Source organism: Podarcis raffonei, chromosome 16 (assembly GCF_027172205.1).
Source record: "Podarcis raffonei isolate rPodRaf1 chromosome 16, rPodRaf1.pri, whole genome shotgun sequence".
In the NCBI taxonomy this organism is placed as follows: domain Eukaryota; kingdom Metazoa; phylum Chordata; class Lepidosauria; order Squamata; family Lacertidae; genus Podarcis; species Podarcis raffonei.
This window is the reverse complement of record NC_070617.1, coordinates 11,132,580-11,144,515: the sequence shown is the minus strand read 5'-3', so window position 1 is coordinate 11,144,515 and position 11,936 is coordinate 11,132,580. Positions and strand designations below refer to the sequence as shown.

Sequence of the window (11,936 nt, the reverse complement as noted above, 5' to 3'; positions counted from 1 at the left end):
ATTGTATTATTATTATTAATAATACTACAGGAGGTATCTCATGGGCATTTGGGGAGTTTCAGACATATGGAGAAAAGAGTACTTCCAGATGGTAATAATCTCTGGGTTTAAACTACCTAACAGGGGTGTTGTGTGGATAGAACAGGGAGAGGAGGAAAGCATCTATGCTGTCTTGAGCTTTGTGGAGGAAAAGTGGAATATAGATGTAATAATGAACAGCGATAATATGAAAACAACAGTATGATGACATAGCTTAGTAGAGCAAGACACTCTAAATCTCAGGATTGTGGGTTTGAGCCCCATGTTGGGCAAAAGATTATTTCATTGCAAGGGGTTGGCTTAGATGACCCTCATGGTCCTTTCCGATTCTACAATTCTATGACAAATAAAAGCACACACACAAAATAAAAAGTGAGTAAAAGCAGCTGCTAAAACCAATTCGTTCCTCATTGTTTCCAGCAAGTTAAAAGCAATCCATTAAAAAAACACACCCTTGGATACATAGCTCTGGTAACATGCAGAGAGCCTCCCTCAAAGCACAGGGAAATTGCAGGTAGCTCTCATAGGCCGCTGCTGAGTCAGATGACTGGTCCACCTAGGTGTTCAGTGTTACAAGCACTGACTGGCAGCAGCATTCCAAGGTTTCAGACAAGGAATCTCTCCCAGCCCTACCTGGAGATGGCAGGATTTGAACCTGGGACCCTCTGCATGAAAAGCAGGTGCTCTGTCGCTGAGCCATAGCCCGCCACCCCCTAAGCAAGGGAACCTATGGCTCTCCCATTAACCCCAGTAAGCATGACCCAAGGCAAGAGATGATGGGGACTGTGAGTGGCTACTAACCATACAGTACTGGCTATGTTCTCCCTCCAGGGTCGGAGGCAGCATATGTCTCTGAATACCAGGCTAGCTGGGCCCCTGGCCTGATCCAGCTGTAAGACTCTTCTTATGTTCTGATGTCTCGCAAACGTCTATGGAAAGAGCCGCCCCCGCTCCGTACAGCTATACACATCCCACTATGGGAGAGCCCTGTGCACCCGCCATGACACTATAGGCACTGGCATCGACCGCTGAGGCGCACGCGCAGGCGAGCAACGTTCCCTTCCCCTGCCCCGGCAGCTTCCTGTTTGCTTCGTTAGGCGGCAATGGAATCCTATCGCCGCGCAGCCAATCAGGACGAAGCTGCCTTGCAACATTTAGAACGCGCGGTGCCTCTGCGTTCCTTCCGGTCTCGGAAAGAGAGGTGCGGACGCGCGCGTGCGCGCAGGCGGCCAGCAGGATGTTTTACCATGTGAGTAGTTTTTTTATTACTGGGGAGTCTTAGATTTTAGCTCCTTTGCTACCCAGGCACCCCACGTGGGACGTGAAAGATGTGGTCGCGGGGGCAAATGAATGATGTGCAACGTCAAGGTGGTATTCTGGCCCTTCCGTCGTTATGTAGTCTTGGAATAACTCAGTCGGGAGAGCAGGAGACTCTTAATCGCAGGGCTGTAGGTTTGAGCCCCACTTGGGCAAAAGATTCCTGCATCGCAGGGGGCTGGACTAGATGATCCCCGTGGTCCCTTTCCAGCTTTCCAGTTCTAGGATTCGATGTTTCTGTTGCAATCTGAGGAGTTCTCTCAAGTGTCGGTGGCACCCAGTTGGAAGAGGAGGAGATCGTGGACAGGGGAGATCAAACGCAGCGCTGCTACTTTCCGCCCTCATCAGGTGCTATGCAGCCGAGTTTTACTCAGGGTAGACCTGTTGAAATGAATGGCCCTAACCTAGTCTTGTTCGTGGATTTCAGCAAGTGTGCTCTGAACAGAACCTTGACTGCCCCAGCGCAGCCCAGCACTGTTTTGTGACTGTTAGCTTAGAGGATTTTTTTTTTTTTTGGAAAATGTATAGGATTTTATTTATTTATTGCAGTTGTATCCCACCCCAATCGTTCAGCCCAGACACTGAGGTCCAGCTCCAAGGGCCTTCTGGTGGTTCCCTCACTACAGGTGTCAAGAAAATAAACAACCTTTAGAAGACATCTGAAGGCAGCCCTGTTTAGAGAAGTTTTTAATGTTTGATGTTTTATCGCTTATTATTATTATTATTATTATTATTATTATTATTATTATTATGTTGGGAGCCGCCCAGAGTGGCTGGGGAGACCCAGCCAGATGGGTGAGGTATTATTATTATTATTATTATTATTATTATTATTATATTATCCCCTCCAGAACAAGGTGGCATACGTGACTCTCCCCCATCTTATTTAATTCCCTTAGGTTGAGAAGCACTGAGGTCCATGGCCAAGTGGGGATTTAACCCCTGGTCTCCCAGGTAGTGATCCGACAGTCTAACCACGACACCACTCTTGCTCTCAAATCAGCCTGGATCATCAGAAACGGATCTGTCACTCCATTGACTATGATGGCAAATGGAGTCTCCCTTGCCCACAGACATTATATCTGAAGTAGCTGCTGTGGACACACATCAGGTGGCAGTTGCATCTGGCTGGCTTCCTGTTGACATCTGGATGCTGGGCTAGAGTCAGATCTTTGGGTGGCCCAGCAGTTCTCTACTGCAATCCTAATCCTGCTTACCTGTTAGTAGACCTCACTGAAAATACTGGGGAAGGGTCACAGCTCAGAGCATTGCATGCAGAAGCTCCCATGCTCAACCCCTGGCACCACCAGGTGATGGAGCTTCCTTGAGAAGCCAGTGTAGTGCGGTGGTTAATTGTTGGACCTGGGAGACCTGGGTTCGAATCTCCCCGCTCAGCCATGACACTCACCGTGTGACCTTGGGCCAACCATTGTTTCTCTGCCTACTTTGCAGCAGGGCTGTTGTGGGGATTAAATGAGGGGGAGAACCATGTGCAGCACCTTGAGCCTCTGGGATATGAAAAGTGGGACATAACAGGCAACCAATCAGTAGTAAAAGGACCCCTGACCATTAGGTCCAGTCGTGACCGACTCTGGGGTTGCGGCGCTCATCTCACTTTATTGGCCGAAGGAGCCGGCGTACAGCTTCCGGGTCATGTGGCCAGCATGACTAAGCCGCTTCTGGCGAACCAGAGCAGTGCACGGAAATGCTGTTTACCTTCCCGCCGGAGTGGTACCTATTTATCTACTTGCACTTTGGCGTGCTTTTGAACTGCTAGGTTGGCAGGAGCAGGGACCGAGCAATGGGAGCTCACCCCATCAAGGGGATTCAAACCGCCAACCTTCTGGTCAGCAAGTCCTAGGCTCTGTGGTTTAACCCACAGCGCCACCCGCATCCCAGTAGTAAGTTAGTGCTTTTTAAAAAGTAGCCAAGTGTGTTATTGGAATTAAGCTTGTGACTAGGTGCTGCAGTGAGTCCCCATTCTGTGACAGGGCCTTCTCCCTCCACTTGCCTTCCTTTGTCTGTGTAGACCAGCTGTCACAGTGCAGTGGGAATAAGATCTAATGTTGCTATTTGCTTAGTGGCTGTTGCACTAATGCAGTTGTCAGCAAACTTACCGCGCCTTGGGCCGGTGTCTCCAGTGCTGATCGTGTGGCGAGCCGGAGGGCAGGGGAGCATGTGCCCATATGCGTGCGCACATGCTATTTCCGGCACACTTCTGGGTCAGAGTAGCACTGGAAATAGCTTGTGCACATGTGCATGGGCCTCCTCTGACCCAGATGTGCACTGGAAATAATGCTTGCGCATACGCAGAACGGTTGCGCATGCACACAAGCTATTTCTGGTGCTCCTCCGACCCGGAAGTGGGCATGCGTGCAGCGGGGATTGCTGTGGGCCAGATAAACGAGTCCCTCGGGCCTTATCCTGCCCATGGGCCTTAGTTTGGGGACCCCTGCACTAATGTCTCTGCTGCTCTACATCTGTTTTGCTTCCAGATCTCATTGGAACACGAAATCCTGTTGCACCCTCGTTACTTTGGGCCCAACCTTCTCAACACTGTTAAGCAGAAGCTCTTTACCGAGGTGGAGGGGACCTGCACGGGCAAGTAAGTGAAAGAGCAGATTGGGATCCTCTTTCCCCGTGATACTTGGCGGTGTAGATCAGCAATGGCCTGGATGAGCGCCAATAAAGCACTGCACATTTAAACCAGTGTCATCCCTGGTTTTCCCTCCAAAGAACCCTGGGAACTGTAGCTTAAATCAGATCTTTATGTGGAACAATGAGGAATGATATCTTACTTCGTTTTTAGGTGAAGGTTCATAACTCAGTGGGCGAGCATTTTGGTAGCTGTAAGGTTCTGGAGACGAGGACTCTGCTGCAAAAATAGTAATGGGTCTTTGACACCCCCCCACAACCCCACATTGTTGCACCACTGCCCCCTGAGAAGCAGGATTGGATTTCTGCAATGCACTCTACGCAGGGCTACCTTTGAAGGTGACTCGGAAACTATAACTAATCCAGAATGCGGCAGCTGGACTAGCAACTGGGAATGGCCACTGGGACCATATAACACTGGTCCTAAAGGATCTTCATTGGCTCCCAGTGCTTTTCCAAGCACAATTCAAAGTGTCGGTGCTCACCTTTAAAACCCTAAATGGCCTTGGCCCAGTATACCTGAAGGAGCATCTCCACCCCCATCTTTCTGTCCGGACACTGAGGCCCAGCGCTGAGGGCCTTCTCAGTAGTGGCGCCCACCCTGTGGAATGCCCTCTCATCAGATGTCAAGGAAATAAACAACTATCTGACTTTTAGAGGACATCTGAAGGCAGCCCTGTTTAGGGAAGTTTTTAATGTTTGACCTTTTATCGTGTTTTTAATATTCTGTTGGGTGGCATATATATATTATTATTATTGATATTGTTATTGTTGTTATTATTATTGTTATTATTAGTAGTAGCAGCCTGAGCCAGGATTAACTTGTGCAACTGTGACCAACAGCTTTAAAAATAAATAAATCAGATGCCTAAAAGCAAAGGGATGGAAAAAGTTAATTTACTTACTGCACCCCCATCACTTAGTCACTGAGGTCCAGCTCTGAGGGCCTTCTGGCAGTTTCTTCACTGCGAGAAGCGCAAGTTACAGGGAACCAGGCAGAGGGCCTTTTCGGTAGTGGCACCTGCCCTGTGGAACGCCCTCCCATCAGATGTCAAGGAAATAAACAACTATCTGACTTTTAGAGGACATCTGAAGGCAGCCCTGTTTAGGGAAGTTTTTAATGTTTTATCATATTTTTAATAATCTGTTGGGAGCCGCCCAGAGTGGCTGGGGAAACCCAGTCAGGTGGGTGGCATATAAATAATAAAACGGTTGTTAATTATTTTCCTCCTTCCCAGATATGGTTTTGTAATCGCTGTCACTACCATTGACAACATTGGGGCGGGTGTGATCCAGCCTGGGCGCGGCTTTGTCCTTTACCCGGTCAAATACAAGGCCATCGTCTTCCGGCCTTTCAAGGGCGAAGTGGTGGATGCTGTTGTGACTCAGGTTAACAAGGTGAGGTGAAATGTCTTGGGCCACATCCGCACTATACATGTAAAGTGCTATAGCTCCGCTGTATACAGTCGTGGCTTTCCCCAGAGATTCCTGGGAAATGGAATTTGTTAAAGATGCTGAGAGCTGAGAGTTTTTAGGAGGCCTTTATTATCCTCACAGAGTTCCCAGAGTACCGTATTTTTCGCCCTATAGGACGCACTTTTCCCCCTCCAAAAATGAAGGGGAAATGTGTGTGCATCCTATGGGGCGAATGCAGGCTTTCGGTGAAGCCTGGAGAGTGAGAGGGGTCGGTGCGCACCGACCCCTCTCGCTCTCCAGGCTTCGCGGACCTCTCCGCAAGCAGCGGGAGCACTCCCGCTGCTTGCGGAGAGTTGCCTGCATGCTGAAGCCTGCGCGCGCTGAGCTCAGCGCGTCCAGGCTTCGCGGACCTCTCAGCCAGCAGCGGGAGCCAGTGCTGGGCTCCCACAGCTTTCAGAGAGCTGCCTGTTTGGGGGCTTGGGTCGGGGGAAGCTCGGGCCTCCCCCGCCCCAGCCCCTCGCCTGGGGGGGAAATAATTTCCCCCCCTTTATTTCCCCCCCAAAAAACTAGGTGCGCCTTATGGGACTGTGCGTCCTATAGGGCGAAAAATACGGTAGTTTAACAATCGTTAATAATAATAATAATAATAATAATAATAATAATAATTTGTGCTGGTCCCGAGGGTTAACCGTGAGGTCCGAGTCCAGTCTGAGGTTGAGGGTGTGATATGGAGGCTGTCCGTCAAAGCTGAAGCTGGGTCCAAGACAGGGAGTCGAGTGAGGTCAGGAACTTTGGCAGAAGAGCAGGTCAGGGTGCAGGCAGGAACAGGCTACCGACAATGTTGCTCCCGCAACCTGGAACTGGGCTGGCTGGCTTTTATCTGCCCCGAGGCATAGGGCGGCCCCGATCCACAGGTGACTCGCCTCTCCTGGCCTGGAGGCAAGCACTCCTCCTGCGGGAACTTAGTTCCCTCTGCCTCTCTGCCCTGAGCCTCTGCAGCTCAGGAGACGCTGAAGGGTTACTGGACCCAGAGGCAACCTCACCTTCCCCTGACGGGGCTGAGAGTGGAGCACCTGCAGGCAATGGGTCCTCCATCACCTCAGGAGCCAGAGCAGACTCAGCTGGTACCTGCACCTGAGGATCCAGCACAGGTGAGGACCCTTCAGGCTCAATCCCCAGCCCCGGCTCAGCTGGTTCTGGAGGCGGGGACTCCTGTGCAGGCTGGGATTCCTCAGGTTCAGCCTCTGAGTCCGAATTCCAGGCCATCACATTATTATTATTATTATTATTATTATTATTATTATTATTATTAATCCTCATTCCCAAAGAATTCTGGGAACTGTATCTGTGAGGAGAAAATGGCTGCCTAACAACTCTCTGCACCCTTGACAAACCACAACTCCCAGGATTCTTTGGGGGGAAGCCATGCCAGTTAAGAGGAAGTCCTTTTGCACTGGAGGGTCCCTCTGACTCGCTTTGCCGACGTCTGCCCCCAAGTCCTGGCCTGCCGTTCCTTGTGCGAATGCTGACATACTTTCAAGATGGGGGTTGCTTGAGAGTGATGTTCTTTGTTGTTCTCTCACCAGGTCGGACTCTTCACTGAAATTGGGCCCATGTCTTGCTTCATCTCGCGACATGTAAGTGCCCTAGGCTTGGCGGGGGGGGATGAGGGGCAATGTCTCAGCGGCTTCCAGAAGGGCTGTGAGGGTGTCAGAGAAGGCTGTCCATCCTCTACCACAGAACCATCAACCCATCTTCCCTTTCACCTCCCCTTCAGCTGCTCATATCCCCTCTTAATTCTCTTTGCAGTCCATTCCCTCTGAAATGGAGTTTGACCCCAACTCCAATCCTCCGTGCTACAAAACTGTAGATGAGGTAAGTCATCCTCTCCTTCGAACCAGTTCAGAGAGTGGCTTTGCCTACCATCTTCCTCCTCCACAGTTTCTCTGTTGAGGATGGGGACAAAACTCGCATTTGTTGGCTCTGGCGCCACCTACTGACTGGCTCCCTGCCCTCTGCCCTACCATTCCCCAGTGGGCACCAGCCAGCCATTGAGCACAGCCCTTCGCTGTCTCTTTTCCCCCCAACGCAGGATATTGTCATCCAGCAAGACGATGAGATCAGGCTGAAGATTGTGGGTACCCGTGTGGACAAAAACGATATCGTGAGTTGTAAGAGTATTTATTTGCAATCTGACTTTTTTGACCAAATGATTTTTGAAAGCAGCTTACAGGTAACAATACAAAACAATACAAAACAAAAACAGCAGTTCACACACAGATACCCACCACCCTCCTGGCTCAGAGGCAGTGTGGAGTAGCGGTTAGAGTGCTGGACTGGGACCTGGGGGACCAGGGTTCAAATCCTCACTGGCCCATGGAGCTCCCCTTGGGCCAGTCACTGCCTCTCAGCCTCGCCTCGCCTACCTCTCAGGGCTGTTGTGAGGAGAGCATGAAGAGGAGGGAAAGAGTGTATTCCATTTTGATTGATATTTTTAACAGATACTCTTTGTTGATTTTATTCTTATATGTTCTATACCGCCTCGGTATAGTTTTATGAAAGTGTGAGTTATAAGTAAATGAAGAATAATGTTTTAAAAAATTATTTCGCAGTTTGCTATTGGGTCCCTCATGGATGATTACCTTGGTAAGTTTCCGTCTTTTCCCAGCATGGTGGATTGCAAAAGCTGCTGTTTTAAAAATAATTGAATTATTCGGGGGGGGGGGGACTTTAAAAGGGGAAGGGGGAGCTTGAACGATCACTAAGGGTTGAAGGTGGGATTGAAGGTGGGATTATCTTCCCACTACAGAAGTGGGGGGCCTATTTCAGCTTGGGGGGGCCACATTCCCTCTGGGTAATTTTCTGGGGGCTGTGTTGCCTGCGGCGGGTGGGGTGGGAGGCGAAAGTGGGTGGAGCAATGGGTGTGAATTTCACTTTATGGTAGGCTAGTTTTGAGCGCATGCCCACCCGCACCCTCGGGTGACTTGTGCTTTTTTTGGACATCATGCAGGTTCAAACCACAATGGGAATTCATTACTGTTGCACTTTGGGGTCGGTGGGCTCATGTCTCCCCCTCCTGCTTTTCCCCACAGGCCTTGTTAGCTGAAGTAACCCGTCCCTTGGCTCTGTGCGGAAGATCCTGACCTGTGGCTTCTAGGAGTTGTATTTATAACACACGAACGCCATTTATCCAGGACTGCCGGCAGCTGGGTGACGAAGGCTGGATGGATATGACCCCCTCCCTTCATTAAAGGGTTTCTTGTTCTGTGTTCAAGTCTGCCTCCTCCGTGTTTTTTCCTTCCTCTTCCCTGCCCACCCCCTCCAACCTCCTTTTGCTCCCATCCTTTCCACATGGGGTGGGGGAGGATAGGAACACAGGAAACTGCTTCACCCTGAGCCAGACCATTGGGGCCACCTAGCTCCATACTGCCTACACTGACTGGCAGCCGGTCACTAGGGTTTCAAGCAGGGAGTCTTTCCCTTTTTATTTTTTAATTCATCTTTATTGATTTAAAATATCATCTTACATACACCTTACAAATAATGACAGGAAAATTAAACACAAAAATATAAAAGAAAGAAATACAGTAAATAAGGATAAAAAGCAGAGTTAACAATAAGAGATGAGCATTGACTATAACATCCTGTCTTTTCTAATAAAGTCTTCTGAAAGAAACTTCCACTCATTCTTATTGCACTTTTCCTATTGTCTTAATTTTATCGCACAGTTTGTTTTATAACTTTTCCTGTCTATTTTCCTAGTATATTTACTCCATTTGTTTATTTTTGTTTACCATCATTACTACTCCAAAATTTCTTTTCCTAAGTTATTTCTGCAATCTTTAAAATTACAAGAGTTCTTAAAATCCTGCCAGTGTTTCAATCTGCTTACAATACTTTGGTAAACACATAATGAACATTTTCCATTCTGCTTTAAACGTCTTGCCATCTTGACTTCTGAGCTTCCCAGTTGATTACGCCATTTCAGGATAGTCCATTAACTTGGTCTGCCAGTCTTCTTTGTTTGGGACTGTTTCTTCTTTCCATCTTTGGGCTAACAATATCCGGGCGGCCGACGTAGCATACATAAACAAATTTCTCTGATCTTTGATATCTCTTTACCTACAATTCCTAGTAAAAAAGCTTCTGATTTTTAGTAAAAGTTGCTTTAAACATTTTTTTTCATTTCATTGTAAATCATTTCCCAAAAGTTTTTTTACCACCTTACATTTCCACCACATACGATTAAAAAGTACCTTCTGTTTCTTTACATTTCCAACAATTTTTTGTTCTTGTTCTGTACATTTTTGCGAATTAAACCGGGGTTAAGTACCCCTGGTACATCATTTCCATGTAATTTTATTTCAATAAAGTACATGCTGTAAATTTCAGATCTGTCTTCCAAAACCTTTCCAATCTATCATTTGTAATGGGGCTTGCCATGTGGACGAAATTCTTCGGTTTTCACTGTAAACGCAGCTTTTCTATTGAATACGGTCTCCATTGAAAAAATCCTTCAGTTTCCACCACATTGAAGAAATCCTTCAGTTTTCAATTTTTAAAGGCGGTTGTTGTAACGTGTCCGGTCGTGATTGACTCACTGGAAACCCAGCTTCCGTTTTGAGTTTTCCAGTTTTCCCATGTCCCTGTTCTTGTAAAGGGTCTGCATGGCCACTGGGTGTCACTGTAGCGCTGCTTCAGAAAACCTTGTTCTGGTATTTACATGAAAACCAATAAAATTATTTGGACAAAAGAAATGCTGTTTAGAAGAGGAGGCGCTGGTCCTAATTTCTGTGGCTTCGTGTGCCAATTCCTTTGCCTCCCTCAAAAAAACAAAACTTAAAATGATCTGTTCTGTAGAATGATGTATAACTTGTTTTAGAAGATTGTAAGTGTGTGTTTTAATGGTGAAACAAAGCCTTTAAAAACATCAACAGCTGTTTTTCATGTTTTCTTTCAGCCTTTAAGCTTCTCGCAATAGATTAATCAACTAACATTTTAGTTGATTAATCTATTGCTAAAATCTACTGTGAGTACGGTCTCCGTTGAATAAATCCTTCAGTTTCCACCCCGTTGAAGAAATCCTTCACTTTTCACTTCTTAAAGGCTGTTGTTGTAACGAGTGCATTGTCGTTCACTCACCGGATACCCAGCTTCCGTTTTGAGTTTTTCAGCTTTCCCATGTCGCTGTTCTTGTAAATGTTATTGCTTGGAACAACCCCAAGTGGCCACTGGGTGTCACTGTAGCGCTGCTTCAGAAAACAATCCTTCCTGTTCTGGCATTTACATGAAAACCAATAGCATTATTTGGACAAAATAAATGCTGTTTCGAAGCGGAGGTGCTGGTCCTAATTTCTGTGGCTTCGTGTGCCAATTCCTCTGCCTCCCTGTTCTTGTAAACGGTCCGCGTGGAATAGCCCCAAGAGGCCACTGGGTGTCACTGTTATTTTTACTATAGGAAGAACATTCACCAGCACTTTCTTGCCAGCCACTCCTAAGAAACCCCTTTATGTATGCAGTTCGGCCAGAATTTTATCCCAATACAAAGCACTTTTGTTTCTCATTTTCACCACTATGTTCATTTCCACGCACACTTTCCTCTCAAATGCACAAACACTGGCTGCTTGGAGAAACTGCATGGCGCATTTCGGACTGAGGCATCTGATCATAGCCTGCATTTTTAATCAAGGCTTATATTTTGATCAGATTCCTGTATTCTAAAAATGACCTTAAAGAAATATATATTTGTAAATGTTTGTATCTCTCATGCCAGGCAGAAACCATACTCTGGCAGCTGTTTATCTTCTTGATCAAGGGCCCCCCTGATCTATAGCAGTGTCTCAGGGTTGTAAAAGGAAATTACAGGCTAGGAGCAAAAGGTCACATTGACCATACAAATTATAGAATACAATCAAGGTTGCAAAAACACAAATAGTAATAATTATTGTGCCTCCCATTAAACTTGAGCCATATCTTCCTAAGGTTAAAAGGGCAAGAGCTAATACAAACAGCAGCTGGCTAGGGAAGTGGCTTCTCTCTGAAACTGCTTTGAATCTTTAGAATTTAGAATTTAGCTTAGCTTTTGCTAAGTTCCCTTTCTTCTAAAAAAACTATGTTATGAAATATATTGGCTTAAATGTAATTATGCAAAGGATTTAGAAAGTAAGAAATCATAGAATCATAGAAGAGTTGGAATAGACCACGAGGGCCGTTGGGTCCGGACCCCTGCCGGGCAGGAAGAGCACCATCGGAGCACTCCTGACGTGTGGTTGTCGGGCCTCTGCTTAATGACCTCCAAAGAAGGAGATCTTTCATTGATAATGTGTGGGGAGATGAACAAAAAGATCTGTTCAGATAAAATTAGCCATCATCTGTTTTGGAGTGAATAGGGCAATAGGGCAAAAGATGAAATGTTAGTTAAGGCGCCTAGTCTAGGGCAAAAGGTTATCTGGTAATTAAGGTGCCTGGTCGAGGTAAATGTAAGATATATGACTACTTATTTGCCAATT

At 47.0% G+C, this 11,936-nt stretch overlaps 2 protein-coding genes across 4 annotated transcripts in view; one reads left to right on the top strand and one right to left on the bottom strand.

Moving 5' to 3' along the window:
• The window catches only part of ZBTB3 (zinc finger and BTB domain containing 3), a 223,094-nt gene that overhangs the window by 37,829 nt on the left and 173,329 nt on the right, over positions 1–11,936 (bottom strand). The window lies entirely within an intron of this gene.
• On the top strand, positions 1,128–8,701 carry POLR2G (RNA polymerase II subunit G). Of its 3 annotated transcripts, none has more exons than XM_053369955.1 (8): positions 1,171–1,288; positions 3,852–3,961; positions 5,250–5,409; positions 7,014–7,064; positions 7,237–7,302; positions 7,520–7,591; positions 8,040–8,073; positions 8,520–8,701. In XM_053369955.1, the coding sequence occupies exons 1-8, from the start codon at positions 1,277–1,279 to the stop codon at positions 8,531–8,533; spliced, it is 519 nt and encodes a 172-aa protein (XP_053225930.1). In that variant the 5' UTR covers positions 1,171–1,276; the 3' UTR covers positions 8,534–8,701. The 3 variants fall into 3 exon arrangements, with proteins under 3 accessions (XP_053225928.1, XP_053225930.1, XP_053225929.1); XM_053369954.1 differs by lacking the exon at positions 1,171–1,288 and adding an exon at positions 1,378–1,407; XM_053369953.1 differs by lacking the exon at positions 3,852–3,961 and having other exon boundaries at positions 1,128–1,288.

Excerpts from the sequence above, each read along its gene's own strand:
- POLR2G (XM_053369953.1), top strand. The coding sequence starts at position 1,143 with ATGGAATCCTATCGCCGCGCAGCCAATCAGGACGAAGCTGCCTTGCAA. Across the intron at positions 1,289-5,249 it reads CCAGCAGGATGTTTTACCAT|ATATGGTTTTGTAATCGCTG; the intron begins GTGAGTAGTTTT and ends CCTCCTTCCCAG. Across the intron at positions 7,065-7,236 it reads CTTGCTTCATCTCGCGACAT|TCCATTCCCTCTGAAATGGA; the intron begins GTAAGTGCCCTA and ends TTCTCTTTGCAG.